We start from the raw sequence: 21,433 nt of genomic DNA on the forward strand, positions 1-21,433 counted from the left end.
AAACTCTTCCATTAACCATAGATTCATAGATCATTTTTCCATGCTTCCCTAATTTTGACCTTGTTTTGGTATACAGAATGAAATGTTGGTCTGTGCCTACTTTCTGTCAAACTTCTTTCCAATTATCCCGGCAAATTTTTGTCAAATGGTGAGTTCTTACCCCAAAAGCTTGGATCTTTGTGTTTATCAAACACTAAATTATTGTGATCATTTATTATTCTGTATTATGTATCTAATCTACTCCACTGATCTACCACTTTATTTCTTAGCCAGCACTAGATTGTTTTCATGATTACCATTTTGTAATATAGTTTGAAATCTGGTATTGCTAGGCCAACTTCATATTTTTTCATTAGTTCCCTTGAATGTCCTTGACTTTTTGTTCTTCCAGATGAATTTTATTATTTTTTTTTTCTAGCTCTACAAAATCTTTGGTAGTTTGATTGGTATGACTACTGGACTCTCTTGAGACTAGTTCACTGCAACTCCAGGATGACGGTTTCAGATTGTGGGAAGTAGCTGTTATCTCAGGCTACATATCTATCTACATTGCAACACAATGTTCATTACAGTGGGTGCCGATTGATTAGAAATATAAAATTACATTTTTGTGTGTATTTACAAACATGTTTACTGAAGACTATTTGCCATTCAGTTGAAAGTAGGCTTAAAAAATCTTTTCAAGATATCACCATGTTTAACAGACTGGCCTTAATTAACCCTGTATTTTGACAGAAGTTGAATGTGTTTTATGAAGGAATCAGCTTGTAGACATAGTACTGCTCTTCTGGGAAAGAGGAAAATCAGCCAGCCAGGATGGAGGATGCTGCTGATGCAGGATATTTTTATCATCTTGTTCTGCAGACCACTTCACTAGTCATATCCCCTGAAAATATAAATCAACAACATGATAAATAATTAAAGTATTCTTTGCCCTTGCCACTAAAAATATAAAACCTTGACTAGAGAAATCCCCAATGAAAAAAGTAAGGAAATGGTAGGCATAATAGAGAGAAGGAATGAGGCTAAGCATCCATGAACACAATCCTTTTGGATTCATGAGCCAAGAAAAAGATAAGTATAGTTTTATTTCATCTGTACTAATTATGAATATGTAGGTAGGGTTAAGTTAAAATCCTTCCTCAGATGGTTATTAGTTGTGGCAAAATATGGAATTATTCTCCATCTTTTTCTTTTTAGTGTATTTGTTCTCAAGAAGGTTCTACTGACCCTGGGCAAGTCATTTAATCTTTCAGCCTCAGTCTCTACATTTATAAAACAGAGATATTAGCAACTACCTCTCAGAGTTGTGAGGGTCAGAAATGAGATAATATGTGTAAAGCACTTTGCAAACCATGAAGTACTATATAAATGCTAGATGTTATTCTTATTTATACCCATGTTTTGCACACAATAGGCACTAAATACATGTCAAATTCTGTTAGAGTGTACAAACATCAAAAGTCAAAATTTAGTTTTCTAAGTTTATTCTGAAATATGTATTTTTCTTGCAAATCCAAGTTTATCTTGATCTTTCTATGATAAGCTTCTTTCCTTTTCTTAGTCCTTGTTTATTGGTAATGGAAATTATGTTTACCTTTCTTTTCCTAAATCCATTTTAGAGTCATCATTTGGGTCAGGTTATTTTTTTTAAATGACTTGTCTAGAAGTCGCTGAAGTAACAATTCCATTTCCTACCCCCCAACCCTGCTCTCTTTCACATTTTCAGAAGGGATTTACACCATTGCATGTAGCTGCAAAATATGGAAGCTTAGATGTGGCAAAACTGCTCTTTCAACGCCGTGCTTCCCCGGATTCTGCTGGCAAGGTAAAGCTATTGGGCATGGGATATGTTGGAAGAATAAGAAGTCTAGAGATACTGTGACCATGTGGTGATTAAATGTCATTTATACTCTAAACATGCAGCAGATTAAATTGTAGAAGAAACTGTATGATAAAGGATCATTTGTGTCCATCCACATCGAGATAGAGAAACCAATTTATACTATCTGTCTATACAGCAGTGTCTCCATCTATTCATTACTTTGACAATTCATACCAGTGTTATGGACTTTTTATTGTAGACCCTTCAAGTTTTTTTTTTTTATCAAACAAATTGAAAAACAAACATTGTAAGATGGGCTGATATTGGAGGGAGATGTCTTATTTTGCCAAAGCTCCAAGGTAACAGAAACCTTGGTGGTTCCAGCTTCACGTTTTTATTCTTTGGTTTATAATAAAAAGTAACATCTGTTGGTTTCTTTAGTTGCTTCTCAGTAAGGTATGCTGTGCTTCATTGTGCCTATCTTTAGGTTTCAGATGAAGTTTCTAATACAAAAATAATTCTGTAATTGTTCATTTTTCTTCTCTTTAGTTCACTGTGTCCTTTGGTTAATCTATTAACATGAAGTTAATCAGTATCAATTTTATTTTTCTTAATGACTCCTGGCAGCTTCCTTCCAGCTAACAACCATCTTTTTTTAATGCTCAACTTAAAAACACCCTTTACAGAATGGCCTCACCCCACTCCATGTTGCTGCTCATTATGACAACCAGAAGGTGGCGCTGCTGTTACTGGAGAAAGGTGCATCTCCTCATGCCACTGCCAAGGTGAGATGTCTGCTGTGGCTAACTATGCCCTAACATGTCAATGGGTCTGCTTTTTGTAGGTCATGTAAATTGATCCAGACACATTGGGTTGATTTGTGATCAGAAGGAATGGGGGGGTTGGGGTTTAAGCATATACAACACAGTGAAACTCTATGTAGGTCTAGTTACAATGTTTGAAAGTATTCCTTTTTTCCCCCTTCAGGTCTTAACTTTTAATAGTTTAAAATCCCTAAGACATTTAACAACTATTGAAAAAGGCAGAGCTGTCATTGACCAGAGAAGATTTTTCTTACTCCAACTTAATAGATTGAATGATTATGATTCAGTTCAATTTAACATCATTGATTATGAACACTGTATTAAGAGTTAAAGATGCAAAGACAAAAATGGATCCTTGCCTTCAAGGACCTTTCATTTTTCTCAGGATCATAACCCTGATTTGAGAACTTATATATGAAATGCAGTAAATTGAAACTTACATAAAAACCATTAGTGACTTTTGCCCTCCAGCCACCCATGGCCTCAAATTTACTTTTTGGTTGCATGATCTCAGATATTCTCTTAAGAATATATTATCTTTTGAATTTAAAGAGGAATAAAGTTCCCTGAGCAGAGTGAGATTTTTCTCTATATATGTGGTACGAACTACTAAAATATAGATCTCATTAAGCCTTAGGACAGTGATTTCCCCATGAAATTGAATTTTTTTAAATTTAAAAGTAAAGGGAAAAGCTTAGGGTAAGTTATCTGCTCCTGATAAATTTGAGCTTGTCTCAAGATTTTATTTTAAACTCTAAGTCATCTTCTCTCTATACTCTCTCTTAATGATTTCATCTGCTCTCGTAGCTTCAGCTATCACCTTTAAACAGATGACTTTCAAAGCTGTGTCTCCAGGGCTGACCTCTTTTCTAAGGTCCAGATCTATCTTTCAAACTCCCTAAATGATATTTCCAGTGACATATATCTCTTTCCACTCCAAAAACTGCTTTTCTTCCCCATATCCCTATTTTTATTAATGACACTGCTTTTCTCTCATCTACATATGTTCGAAACTTTGGAGCCATCCCTGCTTCACCCTTTCTTATACCCCTCTCTTCCCCAGACCCCCGTTTAATCATCTGATCTTGGCAATTCTTGCATATTACCTCATCTTTCTGAGCTTTGGTTTCCTCCACATTTGTAAAATGAGTGGATCAGAATAACTAGTCTCTAAGATTTCTTCCAACTTTCACATGCTATGGTTTGAATGTAGCAAAGAAAATATAATGTAGAGTATTAGCTGACATTTACTATAAAAGAATTTTCACAGAACAAAGTCAATGAGTTGAAATTCCAAATACATCCCTAAAAATAACATTTTATTCAAAAATGGAAATCTCTTTACTTTCTCTATATGTTACTTTGGAGGTGCATTTCTCTTCCAAAAAAAAAAAACCTAATGTTTTAAATTTTCACTTTTGAATTTTAACTAAATCAATAAACATTTATTAAGTTCTTACTATATGCCAGGTACTATGCTAAGTGCTGGAGATACAAAAAGAGGCAAAAGACAGTCCTTTCCCTCAAAGGGCTTACAATCTAATGAGGGAGACAATATGTAAATATACATACAAAGCAAGATGTCTACAGGTTGGATATAGGAAATAACAGAGGGAAGGCACTAGAATTAAGAAGGGTTGAGAAAGGCCTCCTATAAAACAGAAGATTTTAGCTGGTATTTCAAGGAAGCCAAGGTAGAGTTGAGAGAAAACATTCTGGGCAGAGAAAATGCCCAGAGCTAAGAAATAGAATGTCTTGTTCATAGGATAGACAGGAGGCCAGTGTTACTGGATTGAAGAGTACATGTCAGAGAATAAAGTAAAAGAAGACTAGAAAGGTAGGAGGAGGCTAGGTTATGGAGGGCTTTGAATGCCAAAAAGAGAGAGAGCATTTTGTATTTGGTCCTAGAGGAAACAACCCGAATTTAGGTTTAGCTATGGCAAAATCTATTACCAACATTTAAAAGTCAATTAGATTTTCTTCTCATACCTAGTGAGATCTTCAGCTAAACTGTAGCCTCTCATTCATTGTCACTATTTTTTTTTCATTTTTATGCACTCTGAAATAAATGTATACCATAGTGACCACCTTTCCTTGATGGATTTTATAAATGATGAAAAATAGGTTCCAGAATTATAGAAATCTTATGGTTGGAAGAGACCCTGGGTCTATCTAGTTCAGCCTGTAGGTGAACAAGATTCGTCTCCAAGCTATAACTCTACCCTCAGCCACTTTATTAAATCATATACCTGAATCTTCCACTTTATTTAATGATTACAGACAGCAGTGGGTTCTCAAAGCTGATAGTGTAGACACTACAACAAATCTCCTTTATAAAAGGACTTGTTCTGTGAAGTTTGGATTCATTCAAAGGGCCTTACTGGAGGACCCAGAGGGCCACATGTGGCCTCGAGACCACAGGTTCCCCACCCCTAGTGTTGAGCTTAACACCAAGTCTGTGCTCTTTTCATTAAATAACACTGTCACTTACATTCTATTTTGCATCATGGTTTCAGGACCATACACTTATATACACCCTTTTTTCTTATCGCATTATTTTATGATATCTTCTTGACATTAACATCCTTGGAATAAGGGGCTTCTTAATCATTTTTTATCCATCACAGTGCCTTACAAGGCATACCTCCAATAAACATTTGTTAGATGAGTGAATGTATCAATGGTCATTTTATACTAATTAAAAATAATTGCCTAACTGATCTTTTAAATCATTATTTTCCCAATCTGACCATTCCTGCTGTTTTAATAGATCTGTGGTCTTATTGATATAGGTGGTCTTTCCAACAGGTAGCGATCACAACCCATCCTCTCTTCCTTCATCCTTTGGAATTCTTTTCTATGTTCTCCTATAAATTATCCACAAAAGATCCATCCCATGTATAATGCAGATTATGATGCTGTTATCTATCTTTTTATCCCTTGTTTTCATTCCATGACCAATCGAATTTTTTCTGACCATGCACATACTCTTAGATGGTCTCCTGTACTCAGCTTTTTAATTTGTGATTCATCATTTGGAATATGATACAGCCCAATGATGCCTGCTGTTCATCTCTCCATTGAATTTTGTGTTCCCCACAATTCTAAATCCTTGAAGATATGGTGTTCCATAATTTGTAGCTATCTAGCATCAACAGAAGAATATTGATGTTAATATCATGGAGTCTTGTTTGAGGGAAAATCCTTGGAATCATTGAAAGGACTACATAATCTTTCAAATGAAAGCACTACATAATCTTTCAAATGAAATCCACCGCATTCTCTGCACTCTCATTCAATTCTCACTTCGGTTTTCTGCCCATCTGCAGTGTGTTTCTGAGATGTATGTACTAATGGGCCAGACCTCTAGGCCCACCATAAGGTACATATTATAGTGTGGATGATAGATATTTTTCATTCTCTTAATTTTTAGTATGTGGAAAGATAGGCCAAGCTCTTATGAGTGATTATGGATTTTATTTAGGAACTTTTTCAGTGTGCCAGGGCTTGATGCAATAAACTCAATCATCAACTAGGAAAATAGTTAAAAAATCAACAAATAATTATCATGGGCCAATTAGGTGAAAAAATACCAATCGTGCTAGTTCCTATAGGGAACTATTTTCTTTGAGGAAAATGACTATGTTATATTGTACACATTTAAAATATCTTAAAGTTGGACCCATGAAGCAATTCAATGATATTGTAGTAATAATAATTATAATAACAGCCAACTTAAGCACCTTCAGGTTCACAAGGAGTTTCACTGGTATTTATTATCTCATCTGATGCTCACAACAACTGTCTGAAATAGGTACACTTATGATTCCATTTTAAAGATGAGGAAACTGAGGAAGAGAGAAGTTAAATGAATTGCCTGGGATTATAAGTTAGTGTCAGAGGCAAAATCCGAGCTCATTTCTGTTTCATGCCAAGTCCAGCCCTCCACCCACTAGACTTCCCAGTTGCCTAGGAATAATCCCTTTTATAATGTCCCCAGTCAGTGGCTTTAGACCATTCAGCTTTTGGACAGCTCTAATTTTTAGGGGAAAAAAATTATCCCTATATTGAACTCCAATTTGCCTCCTCTGTAACTTCTTACCATTATTATGACTTGCTGGTTCAAGAAGGGCTATCATAATATCCCATGGAAAAACTCTTCACATAATTGAAGTCAGCTATTATATGCCCCAAAGTTTTCTTTTGAGTTAAAGATGACTATTTCCTTTAACTAAACTTCATATGGTAGGATCTCCAGTCTTTTTGCCTTACTAGTCTCTTTTTTTTCTGTCCCCACTCCAGTTAGTGTACTCCCCAAAATGTGGTGTATCCAGAATTGAATATGATACTCTAGCGGTAGTTTGATAATGGCAGAATATAGTAGGATTATGAACCTCCCTCATTCTGTACGTTTCCTTTCTCAATTCAGCCTAAGGTAGAGCTTTACATTTTCTGATAGCTCTTTATCACAATATTGCCTCATTTTCATTATGCAATTCATTAATACCTTTAGGTCAATTCACTTGAACTCTCATTTTGTCAGGCCTCTCTGAACTTTTATTTTTATAGTTGATTTTTTGAAGTCTTTTACATTTATTCTTCTTAAATTTCCCCTTCATAACAGCTTGTCAGGACGTTCTCGGATCCTCCTGTCATCCAGTGTGTTAGTTTTCCTTCAAGCTTTGCATCGTCTACAGATTTATCCTTGCTTCATACAAGTCATTTATGTCGTTGTTAAACAACAGAAATCCAAGGACAGATCTTAGAAACACTCCACTAGAGACTCCTTTTCAAGATTCAGTCACTTCATGCATTAGAACATGCAGTAAACAAAACAGCCCACCAGCAAAGAGTGGGCCCCAGCAACTATGAAAATAATGAATCACTATTCTTTCAGTTCTATCATTCAACTAGTTCTGAATCTCCATGACACTTCTAAAATAACCTAAGAGACTCTGTCAAATGTTTTCACATGATAAAATCTATGTGTTTCATATGTTTGTACAAAAAAGCTACATAATTATAGAAGGTTAGGGTATTGAAATCTTTGTCTACTTCTGTCTATGGAACCCCTTCCCCCAATCTATCTACTTAGTAATTGTCAAAAAAAAAAAGAGGAAATAAAATTAGTTTGGCTAGTTTATTATGAAGCCATCAACTCATTGATCATGACTTCCTTTTATAAGTGTACTAAATCATTTTTTAAAAATAGATTCACTGGGGACAGGTAGGTGGTGCAGTGGATAGAGCACCAGCCCTGAAGTCAGCAGGACCTGAGTTCAAATCTGGCGTCAGACTAAACACTTGACACTTACTAGCAATGTGACCCCAGGCAAGTCACTTAACCCCAATTGCCTATAAAAAAAATAAAAAAAGATTAACTATATCACTCTTTTTACTTATGTAGTATAGTCTTCTATAATATTTCATATGTGCATTTGTGTATATAAATGTATAGGTGTATATATATTTGTATATGTACGTATATATGTATCCTTAACTAAAACAAAAATGGTCGTTTTAGTTGAACACATGCTTAATTTAACCTAAATTGTCATACGGGTACTAAAATAGTTAATATACTTTTGATCTCCATTGGCATGTACAAGAGGAAGTATAATATAGTAGAAAGATCATTAAACTAAGACATAGAAGTTTCAGGTTCTAATATAGGCACAGTCACCAATTATTTGAGCTTGAGCAGATCACTTTACCAGTTGAAACTTCTGTTTACTCATCTGGAAATAGCTTTACTACCCAAGGTAGAATTTTCATGAGAAAAATATTTTATAATTATTAAGTGTTCTAGAAATGTGAGCAAATATTGATATAAGCACGGTGTACACTTAATGATAAATAATAATAATCCTACTATTCTTTGCACTGATCAGACCATATCTAGAGTACTGGCTTTAGTTCTATTCACTATGTTGTAAGAGGATGGAAATCGGAATGTTGAGGGGCCTGTCATAAAAGGAACCATTGGGGAAACTGGTGATTATTTAGCCTGGAAGAGAAATTAAAAATAAAAGTATACGTGATCAGTATATTCAAATATTAAAATGGCTGTTGAGGTAGACAAGAGATCTGACTTTATTTGTGTTGTGTCAGAGGGAAAGGCTAGTACTAATGAGTAGAAGTTGTGAGGAAGCAGATTCTAACCCAATAAAGGAAGAAAATGTCTCTTTCTAAAAATGTCGAAAAGTGAAATGGATCTCCCAATAAGTAGTGGTATCCCTATTATAGAAGTAGTTAATCAGAAGCTTGGTTGGTTATTTTCTTAGGAAGACTGTAGAAAGAACTTCTCCTTGGGATGATTGATTGGATTCAATGATTTTAAGGTCTCTTTCCCCTTTGAACTATATGAATGTAGAAGATGTGATATGTTAGAAAAATTTAGAATTAAAATATTCAAGCTTAAAACCATGTACTATCACTTAGCCCCTGTGCATTGTTGGGCAAGCTATATAACCTTTATGGGCTTTGATGTCTTCATCTATAAAATGAAAAGACTGAACTAGAGCCCTCTGAAGTCCCATCCAGTTCAAGATCTTTGATCTTAAGAGACTTCAGATTATGCCTGTTTATAGAAAGGCTAACCATATGTTGCTTTTCCTTCTCTAGAATGGCTACACTCCTTTGCATATTGCTGCTAAGAAGAATCAGATGCAGATTGCTACTACATTACTGAACTATGGAGCAGAGACCAACATTGTGACAAAGCAAGGGGTCACTCCACTTCATCTGGCCTCTCAGGAAGGCCATACTGATATGGTAACCCTGCTCCTGGATAAAGGCTCCAACATCCACATGTCAACTAAGGTAATTTGTTCTTGCCATTGATTGAACAAAAAGAGGCTGCCAGTAAAAGGACAGATATAAATATGTATGTGTAATATAATCTGTATACAAATTACATATATATCTATATATCTAACATATACATACATACACGATTGTGTATTCTGTGCATGTGGCATGCATAGATATGTACACATCTATGTGTATATGTCACCTATTTTACTTACATAGATATGTATATGTCTATGTGTATATGTATTATCTATTTAAAAATAGAGGGCCATCTCCAGTTGTCCTGATCTATATCTGGCCACTGGATCCCTTCGAGAATGAAGGACAAGCAACAACAACAAAACTAGATGATATGTACAAGCACATGCACACACATGTACATGTACGCATATATACAAATACAATTATGTGCATGTATGTATGCATATTCACGTACACATACGTACTTTGTTCAATGTCTGATTTCATTTGTATGTGTTACATGGTTAATACAGTTTTAAACTGCATGAAATAGTCAAAATAGTTCATACAAGTTTAGAGTACATTCATATAAGACTACAAGAGGCACACATGGAGATGAAACTGATTTGTGGGAGCAAGTCAGTCAATCAGTAAGCATCTATTCAGGGCTTACTCTGTGCCAGGAGCAGGATACAAGTGAAAGCAAAAAAAAAAAAAAAAACCAGCTCCTGTACTCAAGAAGCTAACATTCTGATGGGAAGAAATGTGCAAACCACTATATAAATATGAGATATAAACACTGTAAGTGGGAAGTAATCTCACAGGGAAATCCAATAGAAAGAAAGCTCTATTACATCGTAATACATTGAAAAAATCATTCTATTCAGATCCAGCAGTGGACCTAACTCAATGTTGAGAGGCTCATTACTAGGTCAGCCACTAGGTGAGAAATATTTTGGTGGTAGTACTCTGCAAAGCCCTTTGTCCATGGCATAGGTAAACCATCCATGCTTGCCTTCTCATCCTGTGCAGTTCTCATAGTTTTATAGGGTTAGGTCTGGAAGAATCATAGAATCATCGCCTTAAAACTGGAAGAGCATTTAAGAACCTTTGAAGCCAATCAACTCACTCTCAGAGGAGTTAAGTGATTTTCCCAGATTTACGTGTCTGATAAGTGTCTGAGGAAGGATTTGATTTCAGGTGTTACTGACTGCAAGTCGAGCATTCTACCAAGGATGCTGCCTATCTGCCTGTGTGTTATGCCTTCTTTCTACAGATAAAGAAATTGACAGTCATTCTGTTCTGCCTTCATCTCCTCAATTATAAAATGGACATAATTATAATGCCTCCCTCCCAGGGCTATTGTGAGAGTCAAATGAGATAATATTTATAAAGCACTGTGTGCTAATACTTAATAAGTTCATTCGTCCATCCATCCATCCTTCCTTCCTCCCATCCTTTCTTCCTTGCTTGCTTTCTCTTTACCTTTTTCTCGACTTCACACATTCTAATTTATATTTTATACAATTTCTTGTGTGCAAGTTTTCATTAATAATATCCTATTTGCCCCCACTATAGTTTTCTCCATTGCCCTGTGGGTTTCCTATGACTTCAATACTTGGGAAGTGATGGTTGCCCATGTTTTGCTGATACAACATCACCAGGACATTGGAACTAAAAAGGTCAATACTTACACCAGGAAGCAGCTTGGGATCATTACAAACATTATAGAATTACCAAATACAGTCTTGTCCACTCCCTTCCTTTATGTCAGTTTTGGGCCCCGATTTTACTCCACCAGCAGTATCTGTCCAAATACAGCTATCGATGAAATGACTGCGCATTCAGTTATGTGTCGTTGTCTGAATGATAGGTTTTCTTCATATGTAGGATTTACCCATAAGGACTGTTAGGCTAATATTTTTATAGTACCTGGGGTTCTTATTGAAGAAGCTCTATAATACTCTGATTCTTGATGCAATCACCACTACATCATTTGCAAATGAGAACATCTGAAGGAATTTACCATCTGGAGGGAATCCTTCCATTTGAACTCTGTACTGGATATCCTCTGAGCTCTCATATGCACAAAAGTGGATGTAAATTCTTTTAGTTAACATACTTCTCCCCATTTTATTCCTCATTTCAAATAATAATTAGAACACTGATGAATAAAGTTTCCTCTATGGCTGCATATTTCAAATTCTTTTGAATTTGCATACTGCAAATTTCAAATTATTTTACCTTATTCTTGAAAGACAACTTGTAGAAGATATTTTAAGGCCATTTTGTTCTTCTGAGTGAATTTTTTAAAACATAATTAACTAAAAATAAATATAATGATTCTGTAATTTTAATATCTTTCTATGAGTTGTATGACTGCTAAAATTTGATATATTGTAGAAAATCATCGGCTAAAGCCTTCTAGATTTTTTCTTATATTTTCATCAAGGATACACTCAGTATGTATATAGATCAATCTCAGAAAAAATTTTTATAAAGATGACAAAGTTGCCATAGCTTGATAGATGAAGTCGTCTTAATTGTCTTTTTAAGGTAATGCCCACCATTAATTCTTCTAATCATCTACTGCCTTCTTCCCCTCTTTCAGATAGCTTGAAAATTGACCCCCCAAATCTTTAAAAATTATATTGTTCATTGTGTTCAAAACACGTTGTATATATATATATATAATATATATATATAATATATATATATATATATATATATATATATGTTCAATCATGTTCACAAATAGATTTTTTTTCTGTTTGTACTTCATCTATTGCAGCAGTTCTTGCTAATTTTATTTTCTCCAGCATTTCTGTCTCTTTATATAGCACAACAGGCACTGAGGTATTAGAGTCCCAATGTTGTCCCTGCATTGTTACCAGTGCTGAAAATAGATCATAATAGACAGTTGGTAGTTCTGTTCTGTTTTTCATCTGTTTGTTTTTCTCATTCCAGTTTCATCTGTAAGTGCTTTGAGGATGGTTTGGCTTAGTTGAATCTCTTACCAAATTATCTTCAGACTTGTTTTCTTTCTTCCATTCCTCACCACTCTGTCTTGCTCATACCTTCCACCATGATCTTTCATAATATTATACAAAAGAGTTTCTATCTGAGATTAGTTTCTCCATTGTCTGCTGTGGCTTTCCATTTTGTAGAGATCAAATGTTTTCTGGACAAAACTGTCTGAGTTCTTTCACCTTTCTTATTGTTAATATTATTTTATGTCAGTTAAACTGCTATGGGAAATATTGTTCAGTCATGTCTGAGTCTTGGTGACCCCTTTTGGGGTTTTCTTGGCAGAGATACTGGAGTGGTTTGCCATTTCCTTCTCTAGTTCTTTTCACAGATGAGGAAACTGAGGCAGAGACGGGTAAGCGATTTGCCCAAGGTCACACAACTAGTAAGTGCAGATTTGCACTGAGAAAGAGAAGACTTCTTGACTCCAAGCCTAGTACTCTATCCATGTGTGACCTAGATGCCCCTACGGGAAATAATAATAATCTAGATATCTTTTCCTTTATCATTATTTCCAGTTTGAAGTACTAATAGCATGCTTAAATCTATCCACTCTTTTCATGTTCGACTCAAATGCTACCACCTCTATGGAGCCCTACCAGATCCTTCAGTCTATAAAGACCATCCTTCTCAGACATTACATAGTTCTTTGATTTATAACATTTTATGTACTTCTTACTTCTTATAAAATATTTGGTAATATAGCAAACTGTATTAGTGTTTTACCTTCCTACTAAATTGTAGACCCATTGAGGATAAAGAGAACATTTTAGCTTTACTTTTTATCTCACTGGTAAACAGCACTTGTCAGAAATGCTATTAAAATAATCATTTTCTTAGATACTAAATGATCAATTACCCCATCATCATTTCAAGGACACATGATTTCATCTACGTAGTTATTCTTCCAGGCAACTAGTTAGCACAGTGGATAGAGTACTGGGCCTAGAATTGGGAAGACCTGATTTCAGATATGACCACAGGCCATGTGACTCAGGGCATATCATTTAAAACTGCCTGCCTCAGTTTCCTCAACTATAAAATGGGGATAATAATTGCATCTGCCTCCTAGGGTTGTTGTGGGGATCAAATGAGATATTTAAAGCATTTAGAACAGTACCTGGCACTTAGCCTACTTAATAAATGCTTGTGTCCTTACTTCCAGTAACAGATGTAACCCCTTCTGTTACTTAGACCATAGTTGGCCAACATGGTACCTAGGCCACAATGTGTACTAACTTCCTGATTGCAGCCCAAGCCACATTAAAATGTAATTGGGAAATGTTTAACAAAATAAATAAAAATACGATGAAACAAATAACATCACATTTTAAATTAAGTCAGTATGCAACCCACAGGAATCCTTCTGTACAGATTAATTGGTCCCCATTTCCATTTGAGTTTGACATCACTGACTTACAAAGTCTTGTCCATTATAGCTCCCAGTTATAGCATACGTATGTATTCTTCTAAACTAATTTCCTGCCATTGTGTTTGATTGTTGATGCTGACATGGCAATTTTATTAATTATTCCTGTAATTATAAAAAATGTAAGCCAGGTTTTGTTTCTTAATTATTTAAGTGAATAAATAGATCAAGTGTGAACCAGATGGATTTGAGATGAGGATTGTTTAATAGCTTCATTAACAGAGCTATTTTAAAGTTTCACAATGATACCATAAATGGCACATGCAGAAAATGCACAATGTTTGTTAAAGGTGTTGCTTTTTGCTAATCAAGACATTCAACTTGAAAGTGGAGGGATGTTACTTATGAGATTCTCTTATTTTATTTTATTATTTTTTCTCAATTATATGTAAAAGCTTTTTGACATTCATTTTCAAAAATATTTATTTCCAAATTTTTTCCCTCCCTTGAGAAGGCAAGCAATTTGATGTAGATTATATATGTGCAGTCATGCAAAAATTTCCATATTAGCCATGTTGCAAAAGAAAATGCAGACAAAAAAACCCCAAGAATAATAAGAAAGTAAAAAAAAAAAAGTATGCTTCAATCTGCCTTCAGATTTCATCAATTATTTCTTTCGTAGTGGATAGCGTTTTGTTTCATAAATCCTTTGGAATTTTCTTACATCATTGTATTGCTTAGAATAGCTAAGTCATTCACAGCTGATCATTGTACAATATTGCAGTTACTGTGTACAATGTTCTCCTGGTTCTGCTCAATTCACTCTGCATCAGTTCGTGTAAATATTCCTAGGTTTTTCTGAAAGCATCCTGCTCGTCATTACTTATAGCACCATTGTATCACATCCCAAACATATATCATAACTTTTTCAGCCATTCTTTAATTAACGGGCATCTTCTGCTTATGATATTCTCAAGCACATAACTTTGACAGTTTCAAGAGTTTATTTTCTGAGTTACTACATTTAAGAAACCAAATCCCCTGTCTTGCTTAATATTTCTATTTTTCTTTTGTCCTCTAGAGTGGACTGACATCCTTGCATCTTGCAGCTCAAGAGGATAAAGTGAATGTTGCTGAAATCCTTACTAAGCATGGTGCCAACAAGGATGCTCAGACTAAGGTAAATCAAAGGATGATGATGGGGCATATTACAGGATTCCCATTTTCAGGTTGGAGGAACAAAGAAAACTTATACTTGACTTTTATTCTCCTGCAATGACTGATGATAGCTTTTCTTTATTATTTCTGCCACCTGATCTAAAAATATTTTGAATTTGAAGTCTTGTCAAACATTCAGAGTACTTAATTTTTTTTCTTTGCCAATTATAGCTTGGTTATACTCCTTTGATTGTGGCCTGCCACTACGGAAATGTAAAAATGGTCAACTTTCTTCTGAAGCAAGGAGCAAATGTCAATGCAAAAACCAAGGTAAAATTCTTGGAGAGGTCCCTTTTCCCCCCCACTGTAGTTGGATAAATGATTCAATCATATGGCACTTACTTCTTCACTACCTCCAGAGAGAAGAGAGGGTTTTTTTCATTTTTGGTCTGTACATTTCTAACATGGGTTTCTAAATATTAATATTTGCAGCTTGTCTGCTTTCATTCCAAGGAGTTTCATTAGCTAGGAGGTTCCTTAATGCTCTAGCTCTAAAGAAGATACATAATGGACAAAACTTAACATTAAACTCTGGGGTAGAGTAACTACTTGAAATAGATCCAAGTGGGAGAATGTTATGGCAGATTCCGTGTTGTGTCAAGCCCCTTTTCCCATTACAAAATACATTCTAGAAGCCTAGAATGCCTCCTTTTCATATTTAGTGGGTCATGTCACACTAGGAATCATCTTATAGACATATTTGATGAAGCAGTGACACGTTAAGTCTGAGCAAGAAGTTGAAGTATAAGACAGAGATGACAATGATCACTGGCATTTATAGAATATTTTAAGGTTTCCAACATGCTTTACCTAGATTTTCTCTTATGAACCTCCTAATAGCCCTATGATGTAGAGAGTATATGTTGGGTCTTTTTTCCTCCAGGTATGACTAGGCTTTGATGCTCATAACTTTTCATCTTTTTTGAAAATCGTATTCTAATTTTAAAGCATTTCCTTGGGATCTTGAGATATAACATATCTTTTCCAGGGTCACACAGTGCAGAGAGAAAACCTAGTTTTCTTCACAGCAATTCTAACATGTGTCATGCTGCCCCCTTAACCTCAATCATTTCTTGAAATTTTCGTATAAAAAGCCCTATTCAAAACAACTAATTAAGCATATCAATGCAGTACTCTCAAATAGAAAAAAAAATCACCACCTCAATAATTAACTAGCACTGTGCAGAATCAAGTATTGATTAAGCCCCTGCAGGTGCCAAGCACACACAGTTAATATATATGTGTGTGTAGGTGTGTATATACTCCTACACACACACACATACATATAGATGCACCTAGGGGGGTCAGTAAATATAGGCTGTTATCAGGAAGATCTAAGTTCAAATATGGCCTCAGATACTTCCTAGCTGTGTGATTTGGGCAAGTCATTTAACTTCTGTTTTCTTTAATCCACTGGAGAAGGAAATGGCAGACCACTCCAATATTCTTGCCAATAAAACCCCATGGGCAATATTAGCTTACTATGGTTTACAGGATCACAAAGAATCTGATATGGCTGAACAAGTGAACAACATTCTCTCTCTCTCTCTTTCTCTCATATGTGTATATATACGTATATATATATACATATACATATATATATATATATATACATGCACACATACATAGATGTATGTGCATATATGTGTGCATATGTGTGTGTATATATATATATGTATATATATGTATATATATATGTATATATATGTATGCATGCATGTATCATAGATATAAAAGGAATAAAGACAAATATGTACCAAGTATAAGGATGTTTGGGAGGGTAGGGAAGCACTGGTAGTTGGGGGGATCTGGAAAGGCTTGATGCAGAAGATGTTGTCTGAGCTGCATTTTAAAGAAAGAGGACTCCATGAAGGGGTGGCAAGCATTCTGGGGATGGAGAATAGCCAATGAAAAGGCATAGAGATGAGAGGTGGAATAGAAAAAGCTGGTTTGATTGGATTCTAGAGTACAGGAAAGAGAGTGAAGTTCAGTGAGGATGGAAATATAAATTTAGGCCCATTTGTATAAAGCTTTAAAAACTAAACAGAGGAGTTTTTACTCTATCGTAGAGCAATACTCCTCAAATTATGGTCCAGTGACCATGGGGAATCACCAAGATACTTTGCAGGGATCCATTAAGACAAGACTATTTACGTAATAATACTTAAATGTTTTAATTTTTAATATGATAACTATCATCAGATATAACCAACATAAAAAAGAAAGCTCTTTGGGGTCCTTAATAATTTTTAACTTCATAAAGAGGTATCTGGACTAAGAAGCTGGAGAACCACCATGCAAGAGGCAATGTGAAGGCCCTAGAATTGGTTGGGTAGAGAAGTCCTTGGTCAGATCCATACTTAAGAAAAACTTCTTTAGCTGCAGTGTGGAGGATGGCTTGGAGTGGCGAGACCTGATTGAAGGAGACAAATTAGGAGGCTTTATGTAGCTCTTCATTCCAAACATATTTATTTGTATTCTATTTTGTGAAAGTTCCCATATGAGAATTCTCAACCCCCCAGCTATTTAAAACCAAATAAATAAATTCATCAACTTATAATTTTTTGCATTCCACTTTCAGCATATAATTAATTCCTGCAGTTCTGTGAATCAGTTTCTTCACATATCCTGTTAGAAGAAGTAGAAACACATACACATATAGACACATCTATGCCCATTGACAGAGGTGTGTATGTATGCATGAATATATGCATGTATATACATATGAGTATGTATGTATATCTATATACATGTGTGTCTATGTGTGCATTTTTTGCATATATACACACATACACACACATATGCCCATTTTCAAACCTATATTTACAGGCCAACTAGAAAAGAAAACTTACCTAGAAATGCCCCCCTCTCCCTCCTTCCCAATTAACTCAGAGACACAGATATAGAATTGAATATTGGTGCTCAGCAACTTGGCCAACTTGAAGCAAGAAATATTATGGTTTCAAAGAACATTGTCTTTAATCTCCAAAATGCTTTGACACTCCCTTTCACAGATGGTGTTACACTAGAAAAACAAAAAGACAGTTTGTGGTAATCACAAACTCAGAGATGTCCCATTCCCCTACTTGGTTCTTAGAAAAGTTTTTATGGGAAAATGGACTTTTAATTAGGATCCAAATCTATTACTTCTTTAAGCACCCTTGAAATTCTGCAGTGCAGTTCACTGGAAAGTTCTTATACTAATTCTCAACCGTCCTACCTTAAGCCATTATTATATTCATTTTATTGACCACGCCACACAATAGCTACTTTAGCAGTGTTTTGGGGGAACCTGGGACCTTCTCTTAACATGCCCCCTATTTCATCTCAGTAGTGACTTTGTAGTGACTTCTGGTCTACCGAGGTAAAATTTGGCTTAGGAACAAAGTAGGTCACCTTACTGTTGTTAAAAAAAATACTTAAAAATGCACTTAATTATGTTACAGTATAGATAAGGGTTTTTTAAAAATTACATTAAATAATAGCTTCTGTGTCTCAGCGTCTAACCTGATCAAGTAAATATTTGATTAGAAGGAAAAAAATGTTAATGTCATAATTAATCTTCTCAAATAAACTGAGTCATTTTTACTGTGCCAAATGGAATAATATCTCTTCAGGGATGTATATGTGTATACTTAGTCCAGCATCTAAAGATTCTCCAAAGGATTAATGCATTCCTGCTTCCTGTCCTTTCTGTGAAGTGCCCAGAGTTATTCAGAAGAAGGAATTAAGGTTTTGGGAGGTTTTGCATTTTTTTCCTTGACATGATGCTTTTGAAAATATTTTTTGGTCTTATTGGAGTCTTAACTGAAAGAATCACGGCATCCCACCAAATGACATAGGCGTTGTAGAGATTACATAATTAATAGTGAGACTTTTTTTTTAACCTGTGAACCAAATATACTGAAGGAGCTCCTGGCACTGAAAACACTTCAAATGTTAAAAAAAAAATTAAAATGATTAAACTTTAGGTAAAATGATCTTTTCCACAGATGGATTCTCTATGAAATTTCAGAACTGCTCTGAAAAATCTGAACTAAAAGGTAGTCATCATGATTATTGTCATCATTATCCTATTTGAACCCTAAAAATGTATGGGCCTTAAGTTTCTGATTTTGGTCCTGCTGTTATTTGAAGAAAAATCTCCTAACCTGCCCAACCATATCCAGAAAAGGAGATTAACACTGAAATGTTTAAATGGAAATCAGTTAAAGATGCCATCTTTCTCGTTCCAATGCTCATTGCAGATGACTTTGGGAATGAATCCCTATTTGTTTCAGATGAAATGGCAAGACCACAGAGAATCTACTACAGTGAATGACTATTTTACACTGCGATAGGACATTAATTTAGAGGTGTACATAATTATGAATACTTTCAAAAAATAATGATTTTGTTCACTCAGTTATGTTAAATCTAATATAGCTCATAGATAGATTCTGGGGTTCTGTCTTAACCTGAGGAGGCAGTGTGGTTCAATGGAAAGGGTCATGGACTTTGGAACAGAAGACCTGTAGGTGAATACTAGCTCTGATGCTTGCATGCTATGTTTGCTTTGGGGGATTCATTTCATTTAAAAATTTAATAATAACAGGTAATAATAAAAGAGCTTTCATTTATAGAGCACTTTAAGGTTTAGAAGTGTTTCATGACATTTCTGTGAAGTAGTAGGTGTAAGTTTTATTATTCCCGCTTTACTGACTAGGAAATGGAGGTTCTGGTAGGTTAAGTGATATGTGTTCAGAAAACTAATTATACAGGGTATCCCCAAAGTATTGGGAAAGTTTTAAGCTATTAAAGCTTTTGGCACATCCTGTATGTATATTTCTACTGTTGTTCATAAGAACAAAACCCAAAATCTGAAATAGTTCTAGAAACAGATTTATCTGGCCATTTGGGTGGAGGAGAGTAAGTCAGAAACTTCACCCCCTCCCTAACTCCCAGGAAGGTTTGCATTATATAGGGTTCAGGCAAGGGTGCCCACACATGAACCACATGCATACATTTGAACAAAGTTAACTGAAAGGACAACTTGAAAACAAGGTAGATTGAGATGAAGATTATGAATAAGTATAAAAGTGCAAGAAAATCGGTGTGAAGCCAAAATGGCCCCATCGTAAATCCTGGGTGTAGTGACCCAAAGCAAGAGTGCTTTGAGCGTACCCAGGACCTAGGGGAACGCAAAATACCTTATAGCCATCTCCAACATTCCTAGAGAATCAATGGAGTCAGGGACATTCTAGGTTTGGACAATCTTTAATCAGATAAGTTTGGATTTAAACAGTCTAATCATTTTATCCTGAACAATATAATGAATCATTTCCCCCCACACTACCTCCCAGGGTTATTGTGAGAAAAGTGCTTTGTAAAGCCTTAAAGAAATATATAGATGTGAGTTATTGTCCTATAAGATAAGAAAATGCTATATTAATTGTCACTAATTGTCAGTAAACATTTATTAAGCACTGTTGTGTGCCAGTTACTGCGTTGAGCACCGGGGATACGTATAAGAAAAAGAAAAGTGATCTGTGCCCTCAGGGAGCTTACAATCTAATGGGAAGATAATTCTTAAAAGGCAGTGATGGTGCCAGAGGGTGCCTAGCGCAGGGACATGATGTTCTTGGAGTTAAAACCAAGCAGAGGGGCAGTTAAGTGGGGCAGTGGATAGAGCTCCAGCCTTGGAGTCAGGACAACGTGAGTTCAAATCTGGCCTCAGACACTTGACGCTAACTAGCTGTGTGACCCTGGGCAAGTCACTTAACCCTGATCACCTCACCAAAAAAACTTAAAAACAAAACAACAACAACAAAAAAAACCAAGCAGAGCTTCCTTTATCTCAACTGAAATCCCATCTTTTCCTGGGCCCATTCTCCAAACCCTCTTAATTTTAGTGCTTCTCCTCTTTGCATTATTTCCTGATTATTTTGCATATAGCTTGCTTTGTATATATCTGTATACAGGTTGTCTTCCCCATTAGACTGTAAGCTCCTTGAGGTCAGGGCCTGTCTTTTGGTTCTTTTCGCATCCCTAGGGTTTATCACAGTTGTATGGCACATGAGTAGGTGCATTTGTGTTCAGTTGTGTCTGACTCTCCGTGACCCCATTTGGGGTTTTCTTGGCAAAGATTCTGGAGTGGTTTGCCATTCCCTTCTCCAGCTCATTTTACACATGAGGAAACCGAGGCAAACAGGGTTAGGTGACTTGCCCAGGGTCACACAGCTAGTAAATGTCTGAGGTGAGATTTGAATTCAGGTCCTCCTGACTCCAGGCTTGGTGCTTAATCTACTCTGTCACCTAGCTGCGCACCCATCCTGGGAGCCAGTATTATTATTACTGAGGCAAACAGAGTTAAGAGATTTGCCCAAGATCACACAACTAGTAAGTTTCTGAGGCCAG

General features: G+C 35.6%; 1 protein-coding gene across 1 annotated transcript in view; it reads left to right on the plus strand.

Annotated features, from left to right (window-relative positions):
* The window catches only part of ANK2 (ankyrin 2), a 275,508-nt gene that overhangs the window by 146,729 nt on the left and 107,346 nt on the right, over nucleotides 1–21,433 (plus strand). The window contains 5 exon segments of the mRNA XM_078148698.1: nucleotides 1,730–1,828; nucleotides 2,512–2,610; nucleotides 9,274–9,471; nucleotides 14,901–14,999; nucleotides 15,209–15,307. Of these exon segments, the coding sequence (XP_078004824.1) occupies nucleotides 1,730–1,828; nucleotides 2,512–2,610; nucleotides 9,274–9,471; nucleotides 14,901–14,999; nucleotides 15,209–15,307 (594 nt within the window).

Source organism: Phascolarctos cinereus, unplaced genomic scaffold (assembly GCF_003287225.1).
Source record: "Phascolarctos cinereus isolate Bilbo 61053 unplaced genomic scaffold, phaCin_HiC Scaffold_9;HRSCAF=440, whole genome shotgun sequence".
Taxonomy (NCBI): domain Eukaryota; kingdom Metazoa; phylum Chordata; class Mammalia; order Diprotodontia; family Phascolarctidae; genus Phascolarctos; species Phascolarctos cinereus.